This window comes from Typopeltis vanoorti, chromosome 17 (assembly GCF_054136105.1).
Source record: "Typopeltis vanoorti isolate ZY-2024b chromosome 17, IOZ_Tvanoo_1.0, whole genome shotgun sequence".
NCBI lineage: Eukaryota > Metazoa > Arthropoda > Arachnida > Uropygi > Thelyphonidae > Typopeltis > Typopeltis vanoorti.
Window position 1 is genome coordinate 44,059,169 of NC_143565.1, and position 26,794 is coordinate 44,085,962.

General features: G+C 32.8%; 2 protein-coding genes across 2 annotated transcripts in view; both read right to left on the bottom strand.

Moving 5' to 3' along the window:
- The window catches only part of LOC150097334 (uncharacterized), a 42,780-nt gene extending 41,805 nt beyond the window's left edge, over positions 1-975 (bottom strand). Inside the window, exon 1 of the mRNA XM_090407649.1 lies at positions 885-975. The gene's annotated coding sequence lies outside the window, so the exon portion shown is untranslated. The remainder of the gene's footprint in view (positions 1-884) is intronic.
- Positions 1-26,794, bottom strand: part of ENGase (cytosolic endo-beta-N-acetylglucosaminidase) — a 153,345-nt gene that overhangs the window by 7,456 nt on the left and 119,095 nt on the right. The window contains exon 12 of the mRNA XM_090407650.1: positions 23,233-23,350. Within this exon, the coding sequence (XP_090263776.1) occupies positions 23,233-23,350 (118 nt within the window). The remainder of the gene's footprint in view (positions 1-23,232; positions 23,351-26,794) is intronic.

The window sequence follows — 26,794 nt, forward strand, 5'->3', positions numbered from 1 at the left end:
ATATATATATATATATATATATATATATATATATATATATATATATATATATATATATATGCGTGAGAGAGAGAGAGAGAGAGAGAGAGAATGAGAATTTTTTTATTTCGAAGCGTTATTTCCTTCACTATTCTTTTCCTCCAATTACTGCAGTACTTACTAAAATTGCTGCAAATGAGTGATGCAAAAGAATAAAGATGAGCAAAATAAACTTTCTAGAAAGAAACAGGAAACACACTGCATTATATCGTGAGACATTTCACGAAAAATGAATCTGGAGGTTATTCAAACGAAATCAATAGAAGGTGAATATATAACAAAATAAGTGGATTAGGAACGTTAATTCGACAGGTTTAATGATAGATGGACAATTAAGGATACAGTCCATTCGGAGTTTATTATTTTAAATGTTATGTTAATGAAACTGCTGTGGATCACTGAATTCAGAAATAGAATAGTGGAAATACCATTTCTCGGTCAGCTGATGGGGTGACTTGATAAAACTCATAACTCCAGGTTTATTCCGTAACTTAGGGGCCACCACTGATTATGCAAACAGCCAACCTGTCAATAACCCCTTCTTATAAAATATTCTAAAAATTATACATATAACTTGCAGACTAGCTAAAACTGCAAACGAGCCAGATCAGACTAGAACTCATATGTCAGCTTCCCTATCCACATTATCATAAGATCATTGCCCCATACTAAATTCTGTCAGAATAGTTCTTGATCATTTTAGCAACTAAGACTATATAAAGTAAGCAGACATAAAATTGCAGTATTTTACACAATTTATGCAACCATCATCACAAATAGTATGCATCTTCCCTCCAAATCACTTATGATAAAGTGTGTTTGGTCAAAGATTTTAAACTACTTACCCACTCCTAGCTTTTTCAGCATCCTTGGTACTGAATCCCGCATTTATTCCAAAGCAAGGTTACTATGAGGAACATCCACAGGGCGTTTTCTTCCAATGAATAAATTGTAAACCTTTCTGGTTTCCCATTTGTCAGTCTAGTATGCGTAGTTACCTGTATACTATTTTGCAATTTCCGGAAACCTATTTTTATTTATTTTTATCTGTAAAAGTATTCCGAAAATTTCTTACAATATTATATTAATTTTGTTTACAAATTATAATACACAAATTTAAACTTTATTCTATTTTTTTTTCCTTCTTTTCTTTTTTCTCCAATACGTGGCGCGTTTCTGATAGTGACGTTGCAAACATCACAGACCGCCGTATACTGAAGCATTTTAAAGTATGAAAATATATCATATTTTAAAAAGATTGCTTATTCTGACAATCTAGGGCAATTTATTAATATTTTGTTAATTGCTTACTGCATACAAAGTAAGTCACAGAGACCATGGAAGAATAACATTATACAACTATAGTGAGATATTATTAATATCTGGCGTTACAATAACGCCAGTTACAACATACGTGGCGACTTGAAACCATAACGTTATTATTGTCATTATCAAAAATTTAAGGACAATGACGAAGTTTGCCTTATTTTGATAATTATTCAAGTCTACAGTACTGTATTCTCTACCTACGCTAATCCATCATGCTGTATTTATGAGAGAACATAGGAAACAATTAAATATCTTTCCTTTGGGATTTCACCCTGTCAAATTGAAAATTCTGATATCAGCGTCCAAAAATAGAGAACGAAGGCCATTTTTGCATAATTGTTAAATGGAGGTATTCATTTACTAAATAAATAATACACTCTTTGCTGCTTCCGTGTTTATTTGAACATTTTTCATTTTCACGAGTCTGCCTCCAGAGCCGACCTTTATAAACAATAATGTCTTGATCCAAATCCGTAATTACAATTACGGATTTGGATCAATTACAATTACGTATTACGACTGTAAAAGACAACAGTCTTTTACAGTTGTATTACCAAGATAGGCTGTTGTTGTGCCTTATTCCATAGCTTTTTATTTTTTAATTACTTACTATAAATTACTTTATTTTTTTTTTCAAAATTATTTTTGTTGTTTTTGTACCCTTCTTGTATATTTATTGTTTTTTATACTTTTTTTTGTAATTTCTGCTTTTTTGTTCAATTAACTTATATATTTCGTATTTCATTTTTACTCACTGATACGTTTTTATAAAGTAATTTTTTTATTGGGGGGGTATAGGGGCACCAAAGAAAGTTTTGCACGTAGGCGCCGGACACTACTGGTGCCCTTGCTCTACTCCAATCATCTGGAATTTGACCATCTGACCTAAATATTTGAGCATTTCTGATTGAATATAAACTACTCCAGCTGCTTTTCCACATTTCAGGTTTTTGATGGCTTTTTCTACTTCAAGTTTTTCCTGACTGCATTCATGTTGAGTGTTTACTACCACCATGCTGACACTGCTTGTTTCATTTAGTAATCTTTCAAAGTAATTACTCCAGACATCTAGAATATCTTTATCTTCAGTTTTCATGTCACTTTTATCATCTCTGATTCCTTGTACAGTATTCTTTCTTCCATTTCTAATTATTATTATTATTATTCCTGATACCTCCAAGGAGTCCGAAGACTCATCGCGAGAGGACATCTTCAACTATCTCTACACCTTACCTCTACTACGAATCAACGCCATCTACCGCCCACCTCCAACACCACCACAACTAGTAATTTTTGTCTGTAAATTGCGTGTGTTCTGAAGGGCCGATTTGTATGTATGCGGGATGAAAAACCCTGCTACCTCCGTATGAGATCGGCTAACTCACCATCGATTGAAATCGACCAGATAAAGATTCCTCCCGTCGCGACGAGAATCGAACTTAGGCCTATTCCAATCGAAGGGCGCAATGTACCGTCGTTCTTCCAATTGCGCTACGGAGGCGCTATGTTTAATATGTTAAAATAAAACAGTAACAGACAGTTAGTGCTTTATTTAAACAAAAGTATTAAAATATCAAAAATGTGACTATTCATACACTAGACCAGGGTTTAGTGCATGACAATTTTACCCAGTTGTGTTCCGTATTACACCAGTGTTCTGTGGAAAGTGAATAAGTGTTTCATTCCATTATAGAACTCTTAAAAATATAATTTGAATATATTTTCTCAAATTAGATGACATCTTTCAAATAATTTTCATTGACCAATATTCAAGAAATGCCTCAAATAAAGACAACAGATTTTGCTGAAGTGAATACATTTTATTTTGGATAACAAATCATTTAAAAATAGTAAAAATTTCTAGCTTTAGATACAAAACATGGTATCTTTTCATAACTAAAATTTTTATCTAAATGTAAACTTTTAACAGTTTTCAATATTAACATAATATTAACTTTTGTGCATTATTCTATATGCAATTAAGACCTATATGTACATAAGAATTACCTAGTACATCTAACTATATAGAAGTTATGCAGGTTCCTGCAAAATTATATCACCTTCTTACACGCATTAATAATATTCAATATTAAAGAATACCTTAAATTACAGAGCAACACAACTTCAACATTATTCTGCTTTTAGTACAAAAAACATTCACAATGCATGCCACACTATATGATAAAATTAAATTTAATACAAATAGAAAATATCCTCAAAACGTAACAGCACATAATCCAAAGGTAATGATGCAGAAAACCACAAATAACAATCTTACAGGGAGTCAGAGAAATTAGTACAGAAAATTATGCCTAATAAAATGCTTTGTGCTGCAGATGCTTACTCTGCACAGTACCTATTGAGAACACACAGTTGAACAATTATATTTTGTTCATTTTTTTAAGTGGTTTAGTTGTTTTAAGTATTAATGATGATTTTTAGCTTTATATCATTTTTAAAATATCTTGAAGTATATATGAAACAATTTAATTCTGATTTCTCTACATGATTTATACATATTATACACATAAAAATTTCTAAAATATGCAAACATTGAGTTTGGCATTAACAAGGCAAAGTAGTTAAATATCCATAGTTGATTGAGCAACTGCATATTAAAACATTTCTTTATAAACAGTAACGCGTATATACATTGTGAAATACAAATATGTCAGTAGTAGTAAACATAACTAAGTAATTAAGATATGGAATTAACTAATGTTGAAAATGATTATTTAATGAGAGCAAAATATTTGATTTCAAGACATTTTGTGTAAAGTTAACCCCCCCCCCCAAAAAAAACAATTTTCTGCTTAAATATTTCCTTCCTTCCTTTAGTGAATTCTATATTTCAATCACTTATATAACTTAATTAAAATTAAAGTTATTTTAATAAGTTATATAACTTGTACAAAGTTAAAACATCTGATAAAACAATGAAAAGATCAAAGGAAATAATGAATAACTCTTGCTGATCATTTATATTTATTGCAGAATACATGACAGTAAAAGGAAGAAGATACTGTCTTTACTGAAAGAAACAACTTTAAAAATGTTTGCGATTGTTTGTAGAAATAATAGTGGTGGTGGGCAGTAGATGGCGTTGGTGGAGACAGTCGTAGAGTAGATGCCTTCCCTTGATAAGTCCATGGACACCATGAAGGTGTCTATGTAATAATAATAATAATAATAATAATAATGATGATTTTAAATAAACTTATAGTTTAACTTCTGTTTTTTAGATGTAATACAGGAGTTTAACATTATTTTCAACCTATAAGTGATCATGATCACAGAAATACAAAATGTTATATTCTGTGAAATATAACATTTTGAAGGAAAAGAAGGAGTAGCCATAGTATTCGACACTAAATATGAGGCTAACCTTCTTGAATGACAGGCAATTTCAAGTAGAGTGATGCGGGCAAATATCAGAATGGGAACTGAACAATGAGACTTATTTGTGCCTATGGTCCCACAGAAGGTTCTCCTAAGGTAGAAGTGGAGGAATTTTTTGAGGCTTTAGAGAAAGCAACTGACACAATGAAAAATGAAAAGCTTGTCCTTGTTGGGGATCTAAATAGCAGAGTAGGAAATGATTGTCAGACATACAAAAATATTTTGGGAAAATTTGGAGAAAAGCGCAACGCTAATAATAATGGCCAATACTTATTCGATTTCTGCTCAGGACATGGACTGGTTATTACTAAAACCATGTTCCAACATAAAAATGTGCACAAATTCACATGGAGAGAAGATGCAAGCAATAAGAAAAGTCTTGACTAAACAAATGCACATAATAACCATAGTAATAAGTTTTAATAAGTAAATATTTCATCCTAAGTATCTTAGGACATTGTCAGTACAATAATTCAAACAATACTAGGAATAACATACAGTTATGGAGCAGAATTGAAGGAAGCACAGGAAGGTGGTTTAATGTTAAATCTGGTTTCAGACAAGGATGTACATTATCCCCTCTGTTATTCATTATCTATATGGATCATATTATGAAGGAAAGTGGTATTAAACCTGATATCAAAATTGGTGATGTTAATGTCAGCTCCTTGCTTTATGTGGATGATGTTATACTTCTAAATAAATCTGCTACAGGTCTGCAAGATTCCCTGACTAAATTGAATAACTTTTGTAATAGATATGGTATGAAGGTCAGAATTAAAACGACAATGAAAATAGGCAGAAGCATTGAAAATATTAACTGCGTTGTGAATGGAGAACCTATAGAACAAGTAAAACATTTCAGCTACTTAGGCACAATTTTTAGTGAAGTATGGTAAATTTTATGGTAAATTAAATATGGAAATAGACAACAGAATCAACAAAGCTTGTATGGTAGGAAGTCAACTGAATAAATTTATATGGAATAAGAGAGAAATTAGTGAAAACACTAAATTAGCTGTATACAAGACAGTGTTCAAACCAATTTTAACTTATGGATCTGAGAGCTGGGTCAGAAGTAAAACACTTCACCAAAGACTAGAGACTACAGATATGAGAGTCCTGAGAAAGATTAGGGGTGTGAATAGATGGCATCAATGGTAATATCATATTAAAAATGAGAATATTTAGGAAAGAACTTGACATTATTAGAGAGCTAATCTCAGGTGGTACGGTCACTTAAACAGAATGGGAGAGGAAAGATTAGCAAAACAAGTGTTCTCTGCCAGGTTGGCAAGAAAAAGACCCAGAGGAAGACCAAGATATAGGTGGATCGATACAGTAAAAAGTGCCTTAGAAGATAGAAATATAAAATGACAATGTTGGATCCTTGACAGGTAACAGGTTGATTTGGCAGAAAATTGTAGATAGGAAGTTAGTAATGATGTAAATTTTTCATGTAGTACTATCATATCTTGTACACACCCCTTGAGGGTAAATGTCAGGAATTTGATGATGATGAAGTGATCACAGAAAAACCATACAAAAATTATCATAATTACTAGTAAGCTAAAGATAATGAAAGGAAGAATAGCTCAAACATGTATTGAGCCATTTAGAAATATGTATAGTGGGCCATTTAGAAAAAAGTTGTTTTCTAAATGGCCCACATGTATACTGATGTGCTATAGGTTTTCTAAAACTATTTCAAATCCAAAAAAAACTTGTATATGTAAGAAATATTACTATTATTATTATTCAGAGTCTAAAGAGTCATCACGTAAGGTTAACACTAACAATTACACAATACCTGCTATATCTCTCTCCTTAAACTCATTCACTGGTGCCCCTTGTTCTTCTCTAGAATTTTTGCCACCCTGTGCAATCCATTACTTGCCGCCCCAGCACCAACCTCAAATTAACTTTTGGAATTTTGAAAACCATTATGTTCAACATTAGTTTCATGACCATTAATTTTAAATATAGTACCATTAATAATAATGCACTGATAAAGTGATTAAAATACTGCATATTCATAAAATAAACCATCGACTTCATCAATTGACAATTAAATGAAATGTAGTTATAATTTATTACTTACATATATGGAATGATTCACTTTTACAACAGTGAACTGTTGAGTTACACTTAATACTGAACACTGAATACTTAACTATAGAATGTACACATTATAGTTTTAGCACTATTTTCATATTATTTTAATTAGAATTTATATTGTTTTTAGTATCTACTGATTAAAAATACACTTTTCTTGCTTTCATATTTGCAAAATCAGAAATTAGGTCTGCATAGTCTAATTTCTGACCGATTTCATGTTCAATTGAAATCATGGCAAGTCCTTCCAATCTAGTTTTGGCCATTGTTGAGCGTAAGTAAGTTTTAATAAGATTCAGTTTTGAGAAACTATGCTCACCACTTGCAACCGTCAAAGGCAATGTCAGTAATATTCTTAGGGCGACAGCAACATTCGGAGCAAAGTTATTTTCAACAATAAAACAAAGAACTTCAATTGGCAGAGTATTTTCTGGTACTAATTTGGACACTACTTTCAGTTCATCACATAGCTCAATTGCATCGATGTCTCTATTTTCTACATGTGTTAAAACGGCTTCTAGGTTTTTACAATTGTCTAAGAGCTCATTTGTCATCTCAGATTTTAATTTAGAGATGTTATATAAAAATGAAAAATGTGACCTGTGATGTTCCAATTGCTTGAACCTTTCTTCAATAGAATTAGCTGCAACATCAATAATAAAAAAGAAAAACTCAACTTTGAATTTTCTTTTGGGATCTAAAATAGGTTCATCTCTTGCTTCATAATCATGTTGCTTTTTCTGCTGAAGCAATCTGGTACTTTCGAATGTTGGTTTCAAATCAGCATCAGCTTCGACTTTCTCAGCTAATGTTGTAGCATCGACAAGAAAATTTTGAAATGATTTATCATTTCTGAGATTCTTAAGACTTTTGAGAACATTACCCAATGTTGTTATGGCACTAGACAATTCCATCTTTATGCTTTGCAACAGTTTACTTGCATTTTAAATTTCATTTAAAACATAGTGCCATATAACCAGACAACGTAAAAATTTAACGTCTCTAAGTTTTAGAGCAAGGGTTTCAGCTTCGTGTCTCGCCATTTTGTCTACTGACTCATCATCATCAGCAATTTCTATCAGTGCATAATAAAACTCCTCAATATAGTATCTTAAAGGATGAATAGTGTCAATTCTAGATTCCCAGTGAGTTGTACTTAATGGCTTGGGCATTAGGATTGTAATATGTGTCTTAAGGATTCCTCAATGCAGCGTTGACGCTGAGAAAAACATATATAATTTCTGAACTATTTCAAAAAATGAAATCCCTTCTCTAGATGACATTGCGGCATCATTGACTACCAAGTTGAGAGAATGAGAACAGCAAGGGATATAAAAAGCTTTTGGGTTCAAGTCCCTAATGCGTTGTTGAACTCCTGAATGCTTTCCTTTCATGTCCGATCCATTGTCATAACCCTGGCCACGCATGTTTGCAATTGGAATATTCATGTCTGATAATTTTCTTACGATACATTGGGTTAATGCTGAGCCTGTAGTGGCTTCTACAGGAATGAAACCAAGAAAATGCTCATGAATGTTGATATAAGTTGGATCCGTATTAACAAATCTTACAATTAGTGTTAATTGTTCAATGTGGCTTACATCGGGAGTACAATCTGCAACTATGCTGTAATATTTAGTTTTCTCAACCATAGAAATCATTTGTTATTTTTCATTTGTTCTTTTCCAGAGAGGAGAGCAATCAATTCATTTTGAATATTTTCCCAAGATAATGTTGGGCAGAACCACAAGCTACTCTCATTAAATGTTCAGACATAGCTGTCAAATCTGGCAATCAGTTCAACTGAGCTGTAAAAAATTCCCATTGTTAGGGTCATATAAATTATCAGATGTTCCACGAAATGGTAAGCATTGTTGGCCCAAGAACTAGACAATAGCAATTATGCATTCTATTATGCTCCTCCAGTGCCGAATTTCTGAATTTAATAACTTTTGTTGCATTGAATCAATTGTCTGTTCTAATTTAAGCCTGGACGATAATTCAATCCACTTTTTATGGGACTCCAAATGGTTTTTAGATTTATCGTGTTCATTAAGATACACATACAAATGACCAAAATCATTATACCCATCAAGTGAATGACATTATATTACAGGAAAACAACTTACAGCAGAAACAAAATACAGAATCTTTTTCTTTTGAATACACTAACCATGATCGATTAATATGTTCTCCGTTGCTTAGTTCCCTGGTGTAAAAATTTAATGAAAATTTCCTATCATTAGAGCTGCGCGGAAAAATGAAATCACTGTTTGGTTTCTCTGGCAGGACCTTTTTTATGATTTCCAGTCTTTCGGCATTGCTTAAAGAAGGATTCCATCTAGCTGGATCAGTGTACCTATCAAGTTCATCACTTAAATCTCTAGATTCGGAAATTGTCATATTAGCCTCATTTTCGAGATTCCTTGCAATGTCTATGTTACTGGGATCCGAGTTAGAAGTACTTGCCATGAGCTCAGAATCATTGGTTTCGTTCCATTTACTTATTTCCTCCTGTCCTACATCAGCTGATTCAGTTTTTAGATATTTAAGTAAAGTCCCACTATGTTTTTGAATAGCACGTTCTTTTTCCAGTTTCCATTTGCGATATTCTGCACCTGATAGTTTTTTCTTTTATCAGACATTCTAATCTATTTGAATATTAAAATTGTTTTAAACCCTACAATAAAATATTATTATTATTAGTATGTATTATTTAATAATTAATGGAAGTTGAAACACTGTATTAACTACTAATTTACATAAAGCTCTAAAAAAAACTTATCACTGTAACAGTCACTAACACTGAGCAAAATCAACTTTCCTTAATTCACGCTCAAAAACAACTGAAACGTTCTGTAGATTACAGTATCGAGCCGTTACTCAAAGAGAAGGACTCTAGTGGAAATTTCAATTACTTCGTATATGACTCATTTTCTAGTACACGTGTCTTGCCTTAGGCAGTAATTCATATAATCGGATTAAGTTCCAATTTCCCGTGTTTAGTTCACATGGTATGCATACACAATACTAAGAATTAGCATGATTAATACAACTAACAACTACAAGTTTTTACAAATATGTTACAATATATTATACAAAATAGTGGCACACAACAGTAGGTAATATTTTAACATTTATTCTGATGAACAAAATTGGCCTTGGGAATGACAGATTACGTTAAATTCTGAATGAGATACTATTATATTATAATTCTTCTCATTCAGAATTTAACACCAGCTAACAGTGGGGAATTCAATTCATAGTAAGTTAACAAGCACAAGATGAAAATATAATATTGCATAATGAACTTTTAAATGCAGTTTTATTGCAGACTCCATTGTTGCATATGCAAGGAATAGAGAGGAGAGGCGAGAGGGAAAGGGAAAGAGAGTAAGCGAAGAATGACTCACATAGCTTCGATTACCGAAGAGCATTACACGAGTATCATTGGTTGACGGATTATCGGAAATAGAAACAGCATCATGGACATAATAAGTCACTAGTCAACTTATAAAAGCTGCGATCTTACGCAGCATTATTATTATTATTATTTATTCCACATCTTCATTTTATTCACTTTCATTCTGACTGTCCCCCCAAAACATTGCCGGCCCTGGTTCTCCTTGTTATGTACAGAAAAAATTCTTATGCAAGTATCCTATAAAAGTCCATTAGTAACCTGACATGCCGAGTGGTTAGTGTATCTGCTCTCTAGCCAAAAGGCTGCGGGTTCGAATCCCGCCACGGGCATGGATGTTTGTGATTGTCTGTGAAAATACTAGTGGTGGTGGTCGGCGATAGATGGTGTTGGTGTAGATGATGAAGGTAGTCGGTGGATTGAGTGGTGGAGAGTTGTAGAGTAGGTGCCCTCCCTTGATGAGGCTTTGGATTCCCTGGAGGTGTCACATAATAATAATCAGATCCCCTCTTTTCTGCCTATTAATCAAATTTTGTAATCTAGCCTTATAGGAGGCATTCCACAGCATATAAACACCTTCATTACCAAACCTCTGAATCCTCTCCATCCCATTAATATCCCAAGAAACCCAGGCAACCGTATGTATCATGGTACATGGTATCATGGTCAAAAGACACATTCATAGAGAGAGAGAGAGAGAGAATACATTATTTGAAGCTTCTGTTGTAAGTTTAATACAGAGGCATATAAGTTTCATGGATTAAATTCAAATGGAATCAAATTAGGTTTTTGAGACCATTCTTATAAGAATGTTCCGATGGAAAAGCTACATTTCATGATTTTTTTTATACTGATATGAAAATTAAATGATCATTTTCATGTCAGTATAAAAAAAATCTTTAGTTGAGAAAGAACAGAAAAATGTGACATAAATTTTCAAGAATACAACTTTGATATGCCCTTCCAGATAGGAACCGAATTGCAAATATCTCCTTCTTTTTGGTTAAGAAAGAATCAAGCACTGATAACATTCACTTTTACACCAATGATTCTGAAATCTATACACCCATTTCACAGTTTTTTTTTTGTAAATCTCACCCAAGAAAGGTCATAAACATATAGTAAATTAGCACCATAATGGGCTAAGGGTTTGATAATCCAGAAACTTTGTCCTAGAAATAAAAATCATCTACCACCTAAAGTATCACAAACTACAGTGAGATTTGGATCTGAACAAGTCAATCCAAAATAGGATTCAAATCCAGGTCCTTCCAACCTGAGGGCTTCATTGCATTAGCAACGAACTGTAACAACTGTACAAATGTCTGTTCTCTCGGGGAAGGGGGGGGGGGATCTACTACTTCCATATGAGCCCAAGTAACGTTTAGTGAACAGCCCTTATAAAGATTTCCTGTAATATCGAAATTGGATTTGAAGTTAAGTCTTTTCTACTTTTTAAGTGACAATTGAAAGTGACAGAAGTATATACATAAAAACATGTACTTTTGTTTTTTTCTCAGATTATAAACAACATAAAATAGAGTATCGATAGCAAGTTTAATATAGTAGAAGATCAAAAATCTACAATTATCAGGCTCAAAGTAAACGTGAATTTCATATATCACAGATTGTGATGGAAACATTTGTAAACTTACATAGTTTGGGATACAAAATGTAAGTTCAAATGCTTAGATGCAGCTCTGATAAGATTGAGTGATTGAAATTATGGCTGAAGCAACTATGGCTTATGAGGCCAGTATATTAATTGTATGTGCATGTAGTTCTTTGGCTTGTTTGTTCTGTGGGCTGAAATACTTGTGTTTCTGAGAGGAAAATCTTTCTGCCTCTAAATAAAAGGATCCAGATCTTTCTGAATGTTGTCATGTCCTTCTACCTGCACTAGGGGTAGAGCTTTGTAGTTTATCTGTTGTATATATATCACATTACAAAATAGATGAGTGAAGAACTGTTCAGTGTTCATCCAATTTCTCCATCCAAAAAATGTGGTGACTAAAATATGGATTTTTTTTTTTAGGCAAAGGCCAAAGTTAGATGTGGAAGTGTTCTCAAGTGATCAGAAGGACAAAATTTATGAAAATATATATTTTATACAACCTCCATAACTTAAGTGGTAATGACAACATCCAACTAGAAAGGGCACTGACATTATCTTAGATCAAATCCCAACCAGGATGTGAACATTTACTGGGACTTTTCAAATGAACGTGAGTAGGTTTCAGATGGAGACTGATAGGTAGGTTTTTCTCTCCCAGAAAACTCTTTTTTTTTTTTTTTAAATTCCACAAGGCAGATCAATAGACCACAGAATACAAGCAATCAACAGATAGAACAGGCTATGCAAACAGGATTAATTTCCATAGCATAGCATTACCTAGGTCTCCACAAAGTGAAGTTAGCTGGCCACTACAGGCCAATGAACCTAACATATTCAGGGGATGATGATAAATGAGATAAATAGCAAATTTAACTTATCTCATCTCCCTCTTAACATATGATGCTCAACAGCATGTCACAGCCAGAAAATCAATTAATGCTATAATACTACAGCTATCATCTCTATAGCCTGCTATGTCAATTGTGTATATTTTCTTCTTTGTCTTGTGATATGAAAAAATCAAAGGAGGGAAAACCCTGCCTCCTTCTCCATATAAGATCATCTAACTCACCTTCAACTAAAAAATGTCCAAGCCTTTCCAACCAAAGGCATTGTAATTACCAGCTGAGATACTCAGATTTATAAATTAAAAAAAAATACAAATTAAAACATTGTGTCACTAAAGAGCAAAGGCCTCAAATGACTTTCATGCTTTTCTGAGCTCTCATTTAAGTAATTCCTTTTTTTTTTTGCTTTATCTATCCATCATAGCCACTGTCCTCTTTATTCATCTGGTACAACCAGTCCATTTAATTCAGCTACTATGTATCTTTCAGGTTTCTGAAGACGAATGCAGTTTACAGGTTTTTATTATTTGTACAATATCTGTTTTTGATTTATGCATTTTTGTTTACTCCAGAGGTGCTCATGGTTTTTTTTTTAGGAGTAGAATAGCCTGCAAAGGTAACCGGGAAGCATTTGCATTTTATTTTTTTAAACCTAAATTTAGGATACCATCAGCTTGAACAATTTTGATATTATCAAATATTTACATCAGAATATTTCCCTTGTACAGGTACCTTTTGCAATTCATTATGTATATATTTAATAAAATTTAGCAGTCTTTGACCTGAAAAAGGTCAAAGACTGCTAAATGCACACCCCAGCTTTAATCCAATGAAGCTGCACAGTGCATTCTATGACTCTTTGAACTGTCTGTATTTTCTGTTCTAGTTCTTGTTAATCTCTGTCTTCATTCTGTAAACATAACACTAATAGTGCAGCATGACACATGTCCTTTTGTTGGAAAGAACTTGGGTAGAGTTCTGTCTTGGATGCAAAGAATACATTCCAGATGGAATTTTGGGAAAATTATTCAAATGAAACAGTAATAAATCATCATCATCATCATCAAATTCCTGCCATGTACCCTCAAGGGGTGTACAGTAATAAATGTCTAGGTGAATTATTCAACCAAAGGAGCAATCTCATATGGTGGTGAGAGAGTTTTTCCTTCTGAAAACTTTTATTTTTAATCCCAAAAAAGGCAAAATGGTAGAACATGCAACTGAAAGACATAGATAGGATGTAGACAGGATTAACTGCTTTATCATAGCATTAACTTGATTTATATGAAGATGAACTACTTGAACGTGAAAGATGGCCACTGAACTTAACATGTTAAGAGGAGATGAAATGAGATGTATAACACCAATAACAAATATAACAGAACATAACACCAATAAGAAATACAACAGAAGCTACTAACTATGGGAATTTAAATAACCAAATACAGACTCATGATATTCAGATTTTTGATATTCTACAGTAATGACTTAAAAATTTACATTAAAATTGCTATGTATTGTACAGATAAAATTGTTAAATCTATTTATTAATAGCTTATATACATAAATATAATGTTATTATTTAACAAGTTTTGTTTTTAACAATTTGTTTAACAGTTAACAGAGATGCAGATTATATTTTCTAGGGTTGTTCTTACTTCAGATATCTACAGTAACTGAAAGTACATCTTCTTCTGTATGTAGTGTACTACTAGATTGAACTTGAAAAGTAACAGGGTCATTAGGATGAACCAAAAAGTCATTGATGCAATAGAAAGTCTGCACTGTTGTTCCTATATATATTCTGTTATTTTGGTCAAGACAGAAAATATCCCAGCAATCATGTAAGGAGATCCGAGGAAAGATCCACTCAAGTATACAGCTTAACAAAACTGTATCATTGTGTTGAATTTTCTTTGATAAATTTTTACATACAAGCTTCATATTTTCAGTTTTAATGGGTAAAATCTAAAAAATAAATAAATAAATATAATTTAAAAAATAAATAAACAACATATTACTTATTAAAATATAAATCCTATGAATTCTACAAGCATTTTAAAGAAAAATTATCTTGAAATGTAAAGATTTACTAATACATAAAACCACAGGTCATTTTCAGTTTAGTTAAGCTGGAAGTTAATATATAAAAAAAACATGGGCAAGAATTAAGAATTATCCATAACTATTTAGTATTAGCCACCATGGTTGGTTGTGTGCTTTTAATATTATACCTAAATTTTTTATTTATTTTTTATTATTTTTTTTTTTACATCTGAATATATTGTACAGAACAAACCAGAATTAACCACAAATGATAGTTTAGAATCATTAATGACTTTAAGCTGGATTAATATGCCAGATTGTAGATATCTGGCATATTAATCCAGCATATTAATGAAATGAAAATATGTAGCAAATCATGTAATAATTTTGCTTATGATTAATTTCTTTGGAGTTTGAATTATAATTTAGTAAAAAAAAAAAAAAAACATTAATAATCTTGAAAGATAACAAAAAATTACTGAATAGAGTTAACTGTTATGATAACAAACTCATAAACCATAGGAACAGTCATTTACAATCAATTCTCAACTATAAGATGCTTGGAGGGAGAAAGGGAATAGTGTTTTAATAGTCTGCAATAAGGAATTTCTTTTAGTACAGCATTATATCCTATACAGCATGGGTTAGGACTTTTCAGCAGTCTGTTATATTATTACGTGACATCTCCAGGGAGTCCAAAGTCTCTGACTCCACCACTCACTCAATCCCCCAACTACAACAAACTGCAACTACACCAACGTCATCTACCATCCACCACTTCCATAGACAATCACCAACATCCATGCCCATGGCAGGATTTGAACCCTAAACCTTTTGACTGGAGAGCAGATATGCTAACCACTATGCCAACCAGGCTGGCAAGCAAGTTTTAGCAAACTTAAACGAACTTATAGCGAGCGAGTTTATTATAGATTGTCTGTCATTAAGAGAAAACTCATAGGGACCACAGAAACAGTTTGTTATATGAAATAGTTTGTTATGATGAAGCAGAGAATTGTGCCAATGGGGTATAAGTCATAGCATTTTTGCTGAAAAGTCCTGACTGATTGTCTGAGCCGATTGTTTGCAACTGTGAGTTTCCTTTAGAATAGTACTGAATTTCAAGGAACACTATCTGGCTGTTGTTTGAAACTATGAATAAAGTGTTATGAGGTGTTTATGGCTATTAATTGAATGTGTTCTTCTAGGGCCAGTTCACCTGTATTGTGGGATGAAAAAATCCAATCTTCTATGAGGAAAAACTATACTACACACACTGACTAAAAATATCCAGATTCCCGTTCATCTCAACTCTCACTTTAATATAAAAGGCATTAATATGGAGATCTGGTCTGCCCATTGCTTTCAATCCTCTGGGAAGGCATTCCACTAGATTTTGGTATATTGCTTTATCCACTTTTCTAAAAGAGCATTAGTGAGGTCAATCATTGATGTCAGGCAATTCGATCTAGCTTGCAATCGGTATTCCAATTCATTCTACAGGAGTTTGATGAAGTTGAGATCAGGGCTCTGTGCAGACCAGTCAAATTCTTAACAGCTATCTCATGAAAACCATTCTTGTACAGATTTGACTTTGTATGGAGGCATTTTGTGTTGGTACAGGAAAGGGCCTACACCAAACTGCTGCCATAAAACTGGAAGCACAGAATTGTCTAGAATGCCATTATAGACCACAGCAGACTCTTGATCACTGGAGGCAAGGAGCCCAGTCCAGATCATGATGCCTCCTCTATCAAACTTCACAACTGGCTCAACATGTTTGGGTAGGTGGCATTCTACTGGCATCTGCCAAATCCAGACTCTTCCATGATTCATCACAATAGATGATGAATCATGATTCATCACTCCAGTGAACATGTTTCCTCTGCTTCAGAGTCGAATGGTGCTGAGCTTTGGTCCCACCCCCAATGTGTGTCACTGTCCTTGTTGTTAGGCTTGTGTGTAGCTGTGCAGTCATGGAAACCCATGTTCTTCAGCTCCAGATTAACAGTTGTGATGCTACCATTGCTGCAGAGGCATTTCAGAACTCAGGAGCAAGTATTTTAACTGAGGGCAAGCGATTTTTTTGCAACATGTGCTTCAGCACTTGTCAGTCTCTCTGCAATTTTATGTGGCTACTAGGTCACACTAGTGCTGCTGTTGCTCCTCAAGCATTTCCACTTCACAATAACATTACTTACAGTTGATTATGGCAGCTGCAGCAGAGCAGAAATTTCCCAAAATAAGTTGTTGCAAAGGTGGCATCCTATGATAGTGCCACGTTAAAAGTCGCTAAGCTTTTTTCAATATGATCTATTTTTACTGTTAATGTTCGTTACGTAGATTGCAAGGCTATGTGCTTCCTTTTATATCTGTATGAGTCATGGTTGTGATGTATATAACCATATCTACTACTATGAAGGGGTATCTGGATATTTTTGATAAGGTAGTATATTTTATATCAACCCCACACATAAGAGGTCTTAAGACCTATAATATGACAGCGATGTATGTGAAGTGATGATAGAGAGAGAGAGAGAGAGAGAGAGAAGAAATTAATCTGTTAATTATTTTTGAAGAGTTAGGAGTTGTATTCATTCAGAAAAATGGTATGGGGAGGACCTGTTGGAAAAGAATGAAGGAAAAGGATGAAAAGTTGGAAAAATAAGTGAGCCTGTAACTGAACTATATGTGGATGCGAAGCAGTAATTACCATGTTTGCACACAATTAGGACAAAGTGGATGAATGGTGGCAGTTAATTTTCAGTGAGCATTAGTTCTGGAAATACCTAGGAAAAAAAAACAATGCAGAAACAGAGCATCTAGGAAAAAGCAATCAAAGGCAAGTCAGTGAGAGAGAGAGGAGTCATATTGAAGTGAATAGCTCTGTTCTGAATATAATCAAGAGCATTCTGAAGGAAGTTCTTGATGTGCCAACCCGAAGGTGAGAACATAATAAAAGGATTGGTGATTCTGAGATTTATATAATGTTAAACAGTTGAGCAGAAGAGAAGTAATGTTTAGAATGCAAAAGTTTTTTGGAGGCTGAAGAGGTTACGTTTATGCAAGAATAGGCTAGATGTGAAAGTCAGCCCAAGAATCTTGGTGTGAGGAGAATATTATCAAAAGTGAAGGAGAGTGTAGATTGGTCTATATTTTGGGGGATTAAGACAGAATTGTGTTTTGGTAGCATTAAAATTCATTAAATTATCTTCTCCCACTTCAGAATGGCTAGAAGATTTGGTATTTAAGGCATTGAACACAGAAGTTCTTGAAGCTTCAGTCATCTGAACTCTATAAGGTTTTGTAAATGACAAAGAGGAATGGAGTTTATTCAAAGTTATGAATAGGATTGGACTTTGGTGAGAGACAATAGATCACTGATGTACAGGAGAAAAGTGTAGGTGAAAGCAAAGCATTCCAGCACTGATAGAAAAATCAAATCGGGGGATGAATCAGCTACAGGAACATGGGATGTTATATACATCTGCGTACTTGTAGAAGGTGATGATGTCCTTAGGAGATCTTAACATGTGTCATGTAGTTTGAATAGATTTGAAGGCAACCCTGATGTTGAAAGACCTCATGATTTTTGCTATTTTTGTTGAAACTGAGCTGGCATAAGGTATGACAATGGATGATGTATACTGCGTGACTGGAGGTTGTCGCTGTGGGTTGTTTCTATTGAGAATCTTTTGGATTATTTTTTTGGGTAACTATATCTCAAACTCTAGTCAGAAATGCCATACATTGAAGAAGATTTCAGATGTAGAAACTTTAAAGAAGCTGCAGTAGTACTCCGGACAGGAGGCAATCTCAACAGACATTTGGAAAAGCTTAATAAATTCACTATGTTTAGCAGAACTCAACTTTGCAAAAAACTATAAAACGCGATCAACAAACAATGATTAAGACTCCACGCTCCATGCTCTTGATGTTACGAGTCATTTCAATTTCTAAAAGACATTTGGAAAAGCTTAATAGATTCACTATGTTTAGCAGAACTCAACTTTACAAAAAACTATAAAACGCAATCAACAAACAATGACTAAGACTCCACGCTCCATACTCTTGATGTTATGAGTTATTTCAATTTTAATTAATTTAACTGTTGTTACTCCATTCTTTTTTTAACATTTAACGTTAGTGTACCCATTTCTTGTCCTGAAGAAGCCAGACAGACTTAAGCTGGCAAAACTTGTCGACGATTGTATATATTTGTAAAGAACTATGGTCCACTAATAAATCCAAAAAAAAATTCTTATACATAGTGAATTTGTTTTTGCACAGCACTATACCTGTGGAGCTTCTTTTAGGATAGCAATATACTGAACTAGTCTTTAAACACTATGTTCCAATACATGTTGGAATGTATGTATGTATGCATATTTTACTAAAATAGATATTTCATTTTGTTTCACAAACCATCTTCAGTGCAGAATGACAGCCTTGAACATAAATCTTCTAAATTTTCAATTAATATTGTTAACTTTTTAAAATTTGTTATGAACTCAGGATATTTCAAATGATGGCCACCTGTAGTAACAAATGGAAGGAACTGCCATTGGCTCTCCATTATCTCCAAGTTTAGCTAATTTACATAGAATATTTAGAGAAAAATATCTTCTGTAAATTCCAAATCTTCACTAAATCCATTATGTGGATGGTGATGTCTTTGCTATTTGAAATCATATGCCTTTGAGCAAAAAAATTAATAACTTGCATCCCAGAATCACATTTACCCTGAAAAAGAGTCAAATGAAATTTAATTCTTTCTAAATGTTCTTATAAAGCTATAAGTTAGACAGTTTTCTTAACCATATCAATATACTGTAAACGTACTTTTTCTGGTTGTTATATACAAACGCTGCAAATCATCCTTCCCAAAAATATGTATAATCAAACCTCTGCTGTCAAGAGTCTACATCATCTGCTCATCTTGCTAAAGAGAAGAAACAAGAAATTTCTACTATCAAGCAAAACCTCTACTTTCAACAGCTACAGCCCAAAACTCCTTGATAAAATCAACCATTTTTCTCCACATGAGAAAAGATTACTTCATAGGATTCTTATCCTATATATTAAAAGCACTTCTGAGTTTGTGCCTTGTGTCTTTCAACTTTTTTTGCTATATATATAAATCTATCAACCAAATCAGCCTACTTTTATCTCTTAAAGACAAAATTACTCCACTGTTGCTATTTAGTGTCTGTCATATTCCATGTAGCTGTGACTTATCCTATTTTTTTGAAAAAATGGACTGACATATTTTAAAACATACTTCAGAACACCAATCTGGTAATAATCAATTCATTAACTCAGTCTTGCAGATCTTTAGGAATAATGCCAAGCATCTACAGTGTGCTTCTTCAAAAAAGTTGTTATTCTACATTATTCCAATCTAAACTTCACTGATGGACATCTATACCCAAAATTTAAGAAACTTATTGGTAACTGTACATTTTATATATACATACATATTTTAGAATTCTAACTGTGAAATAGTTGACAGCCTAACAACCTCGTAATTGAACCTGAGAAGTTAATCAATCATTGTTTACAGCACACAGTTTTAATCTATTATATTTGAATTTTCTATTATTTATTCCACAGGAAACATAGTTTATGATGCACAAGCAAAAATATCTGTACTTTCTTAATAAGTATAATCTTATTAAAATATCATTAATGTGATTAGATGTGCTTTCACATTTAAATGGATTTCCCCATAGTTGTTTCTCTATCAAAAGAAATTCAGGATAAAAGAATATAAAGGAGATTTAAAACAGAAAGTGGCCACCTAATTTTGAGCAGGATAAAAATTAATATCACATTGAAAAGAAAAATATGTATAAAGGTTTTTTAAAAGAATCAAAGCTGAGAAGTTTTCAGAGACTCTGAACTGTACACTCAAGTATACAAATATTATTGGAGAAAAACCTGAAATGAAAAATGAGTTTCAACACAATAAACAAACCTTACAGACTTAATGGCAAAATCTGAAGAAGACTGACTGAGTCAACCAAGAAAGAAAGTAGTGAAGTTGTCTGCAAAGACAGAAAAATCATAACTTCATGACAGACAAAAAGTTAGAGTCCTACAAATAACCAAATCATACTGAAAGTTCCTGGCAAGATAAGTCAGTATGTATTGAGAGAACACACAGAACAATATAAGAATGCTATGTGTAAAAGTAGCAACAGCAAAAATAATGGGAAGACTTTAGTAAGGAAATAAAAATTAAATACCACAACAGTGGCAATTTTTGCATGTATCAAAAAAAGCTTAGAAATGGAGCAAGAGAACTATAAAAGGAAGTGCTTATTATTTGGTCACATGGCACACTGCTCTCTCTCTCTCATTTTTTACATTTCTTCACCAACATCCATTGATTAGATTGTTCAAAGGCTAGAGAATACAGATATTTATAATTTAGAAAATATCAATGCAGAATTATATTAAAAATAAATATGGATTTATATTTAAACTAACATAATTCACTAAGGCACACTCATGAATCCTAACAATTAAACATTGTTAGAATTCAAGAATGTGTGAGTAAAAAGTGGTATAGTCACTTAAACAGAATGAGAGAGGAAAAGTTAGCAAAACAATTTAACAGGTATTTAACATAAGAATGGCAAGAAAAAGTCCAAAGGAAGACCGAATTTTAGGTGGATTAATGAAGTTTGCAATGTCATAAAAAAACTATAATGTAAGATTTGACAATATCGAGTCCTGACAAGCAAAGATTAACTTCAAAGAAAACAGTTTATATGAAACTAGTAATAATTGTATTATCATAGTATCATATGATAATATCATATATGATTAAGATAATATGGAACAAAATAATATTATAGTTACAATTAGTAAGGATGTATTGTCTAGATCAGCGCTTCCTAAACTGTGGGCCGCGGCCCCCTTGGGGGTCGTAGGTTTTGTTGAGGGGGGCCGTGAAATAATGAAAACAAATTTAAAATGTTTTAAGACTAAGTAGATTTTTTTATTTTAAAAGAAACGTATTTAACTTTTATTATTTCTTTTTTGTTATTTTTTATATTTTAATGCAAAAATTCACACATTGGTGTTGGTTCACAAACTTTGCTTCCCGCGTATTTCGGCGCTTAATGAATATTAGTAAATATTGCTTATTCACATGTTTCATTTCAAAGCAGTGGTTAATTGTATTTACTTCGAATGCTCTCCAAGGAAGCTCCAAATCTTCCTGTCCCTTTCATCACAGGTTCGTAATCAGGGACTGTTGATATTGACTTTATATACATATCAAAACTCGTTTTATATTATCACTGTCATCCGAGCTAGTTTTCTGTTACCAATAAAAGTTTCGCATATACTTCACACATGAAAAAAAGCTTAAATAAGTTCATGTCGGGAGATAGTAACTCGTTTGCAGTGGTAAACAACACCCTCCTTAACAGCCACTATACTGCAGAGGCAATAAAAATAAGTACTTTTATTATGCTAGTGAATAATGTATGAGGAGTCTGTGTAATATATTTCTCAACAAATAGTGCAATTAGAGACAACTGGGATAAAAACACACTAATTAATGAATCCCATGTCCCCTCATACAGAACCTATGCTGTATAGACTGAAACAAAACCATATGTTGCATGGGCAAACACAGTATCTAACTAAAAACTACTGTTATTAATTAGATGTGTGTGAGTTCGATTTCACAAGGCAGCAATAATTCAACCGAACGTGTTAAAATTCGTAAAAGTGTTAAAACTAAGCAATATATATATATATATATATATATATATTATGGCAGTTTCACATATGGAATTCGGTTGAAGAGAGTTAGCATTTTAACTCAATTGTCAGCTATGCTTTTATCTTTTGGTTGCGCGATCTTTTGTTAATACCGCACCAATCATATGCAAGTTTTAATAACCTGCCTTTGCTGTCTGTTTCGCGTTAGGCTTAATTACCTTAAAGGGAGAAAAGTCACAAAAGAGAAAAATGTTCCTGGTCTGGGGATTCCCTTATTCAGGTAATATTCACTAATTTCATGTTATCAGTCTGTGGTGTGCCAGTATCGGTAAGTGGTAATATTATTTGATCTATTTTACGTTTAACCCTGAAAATTCCCACGAACAACCAGAAGAAGCAGAAACAGACTCAAAAAAAGGACAGTATTTCATATTTTACCAGAACAGCCCGCATCGTCTTCAGAACCAAACGGTAAGAGGCAAAAAATGTAATATATGCATTTGATTTTTGCAATATTCGCTGTGTATGTTTTGTATTGAATATAAATACAATAAATATTATAATAATATATCTCTCTATTACGATTTTTTTTCGAGGGGGGGGGCATGAAATATTTTAATTTTTGCAAAGGGGGCCCTGACATCCAGATGTTTGGGAAGCACTGGTCTAGATGACATTACCTGTAGCTGGCCTAACAGAACCAAATACGGATTTTTTGGACTTTCACAGTTGAAAGATACTAAGGCACTAATCTTATTAATCACGTGCTCATGGAAACTGGAATTGAACAAGTAGGTTCTGTAACAAAATTAATTAAATAAATAAATAAAACAGAATAACTGATTAAAATACATACAGACATACATATTCAGCCATTCATACTTATTTTACTCAAAAATACCAGATAGCTTGCATAACATAAAATGTTACTTTTGAGATGAAAGTATCCTATAAAACATCATAATACAAAAAAAAAAAAAAGAAAAGAAAGACATAAAATTACAGTGACTATATTTTTTTGGAGAAAATAAAGGACAAATCAGAAATTGTTTCATAATAAAAAAAAAGCAGGTTTCATTTATTTCTTTCACTAAAACTAAAAAGCTTTATAACATTTATTATAAAATATAAACATATACATAGCATTTTAAACAATCTTATTATTACTTAAAAAAATTTAATTTTGATACTTTTCACAAGAATGAACTTTTAATAAATCAGATTTGTGTTTTAAAGGATGTAAAATTATATAAAATTATCCCATGTAAAACAATAGTCCATATTATTAACAATATGCTAACAGATAGAAGATTTATAGTGGCTATAGGTAATAAAACTAGCAGCGAAAGGAAGTTAAATAATGGACTGCCACAGGGATCTGTTTTATCTCTGTTATTATTCAATCTGTACATATCTGATCTTTCCATCACTACATCAAGGAAATTTTGTTATGCTGACGATATAGCAATAACTACACGCATACAGAAGAAATTCTAAAATCTGACTTAACTATTCTGGATGGATATTTTAAAAGATGGAGATTCTGTTTAAATAGGAGCAAAACGGTAATATCTTGTTTTCATCTAAATAATAACTTGGCAAATGTGAAACTAAAAATTGAATTGAACAACACTATACATCCATATAATAAATTCCCTAAGTACTTGGGAGTCGCACTTGACTGTTCTCTCACTTTCAGGCAACATCTTTCCAACTTGGCATACAAACTAAGGACACATAATAATATCCTACAGAAACTCTGTGGCACTACCTGGGGTTCAAGAGCCTCTACTCTTCACACAACAGTCCTTGCTTTGGTATTCCCAAGTAATGAATATTGTGTTCCTGTGTGGCTAAATAGCCCTCACACAAGGATTATTGATTCTCAATTGAATAATACATTAAGATTAATTACAGGCTCTATTAGATCGACTCCAACATATTGGTTACCTCTTTTAGCAGGCATTATTCCGACAGAACTATGTATATTGAATTCTTTAGTCCGTAAATTTCAAAAAATTGCTGGTAATCCGAACCTACCTATTCATCAGGATCTCCCAACTCTTAACGTCAATAGATTGAAATCTCGCCATCCATCACTACGAGCAGCAGAAGAACTAGTGTTAAATGATTTTAATCCTTTATCAAAGTGGGAGGAAACATGGAAGGAAAATACAAAAGAACATTTGCATAACATCTTTAAAGGTGATCAAATCATTACAGGATCAGATCTACCTCGCAAAACATGGACTGTACTAAAAATGATTCAGACAAACCATGGCCTATGTGGAGATACTCTCTATAAATGGAACAGACAAACATCTCCAGAATGTGACTGTGGTGCTCCACGATAGACTATGCAACATACTGTAAAAGAATGCACCTTCCATGCTTATCAGAACGACTTGAATGACATTTTACAAGTGGTTCCTGAAGCTGTGACCTGGATTACGAACTTAGATCTGAATTTATAATGATATATATGTTTTTTCCCTTATTATAACATATTAAGACTTTTACTTTTAACTCTTATTTTAATTTTCAAACTCCTCGGATTAGATCTATGTTTTCCTTCAAAGTTTTTAACTTACAATATTTTAAATTCTTCAATTCTGTTAATATATAATGACATCATGATTCTCTTTTTTAACATCATGTTTTTGCCATGAGCTATGTATGTATGTGTGTTTTAAAAATTCATAAAACTGTATACAATTCATGTCAAAATTGCATTTGGTAGAAATGCATGCTTTCAATGTTTCAATTAGGTTTTTCACTAGTCCACATACTGTTCACTAATGAAAATACTCGTTCAGTGGGGGCATTAGATTCAGGGAGACATAAGCAAAATTCAATGATTTTTAAAATGTTTTTAAAAGATACATGTTTATCTGTGAAATATTTAAAAATTCCAACCAATCTACGTTGGCAGGACTCGTCATTCTTCGATCTTTTCACTGGTGACATAACTTTACAGCATGTACACATACACAGCAACGATACAGCCATATATGCCGTGCTGCTAGCGAGTGCCGGTGAAATGAAGTTTCATGTTTCTATGGGCTGTGTGCTTTGCGGCAATATTCAATTTACTATTTCAATTCACAAAATAAAGGACAAAAATGGCCATTTTAGAAAAAAAAAATCTAAAGGACAGAGCAGTGAAATAAAGGACTGTCCTCTTAAATAAAGGACGTATGGTCACCGTATATACAATGTATGAATGATAAAGATGAAAGTTAAGAATAAATATGTAAGTTCATCATCATGAGATAAATATCTGATACAGTAGGTATCTATATTTTATTTATTTTTTTCTTTCTGCTTTGCCAATCATAATTTTACTTTCGTTTTGGCTTAACCTGAAGCAAAATCATATTTGTTACTTGGAAAAATAATCTTGGAGAGAACTAACTATGAGAAAAATAATCTAAGCAGCATGCAAACTAAAGGAAAGTCTAAGGATGAACCACTAAATGAACTTTCATTTTTACTGACTTTACTTGTTCATTTTAGTATAGTAGTGGTTGTCTACGGCAACCACTACTATACTACAGCAACACTTACTTGCTCACTCACCATAAACTATTGAAAATGTCCACATCAATGATATTTTAAAGAAGAAAATTTGCTATAGCAAACCTTCCACTATATATATAGTGGAAGCCATAGCCGTGATTCTCTCCTGGATTTCCTTGAACATCTCAATAGTCAACACCCAAATATCAAATTTACGGCTGAGTTTGAAGCTAATGGTTCCCTGCCTTTTTTAGATGTCAAACTCACCCATTCTTCAGGAAAAACTAAAAATATTGATTTACAGGAAACCTACCCACACCAATAGATATCTCCATAGTCAATTCCATCATTATCCTCCTCAGAAATTTGGAATAATTTCTACTTTGGGACATAGAGGTCACTCTCTTCTTGATGACCCAAATGAACTTCGTAAAGAAATGAATTTTCTTAGATCCTTTCAGACTAAATGGATATTCTCAAAAAATTACTAAAAAATTCCTATTTAATCCTCCTAGTCACCATAATGAAGAGATGAATAATGTAAATGGCAATATCTCTATACCATACATAAGCTCAGCTCTGTTTCTCCAAAATTAGCCAAGATTCTCAAAAAATACAACATAAGAACTTTTATTTACTCCACTTCCAAAAATCCGTTCTCTAGTAAGCCATCCAAAACCTAGTCATCATAATCTTAAATATCCCAGTGTTTATCAGATCTGG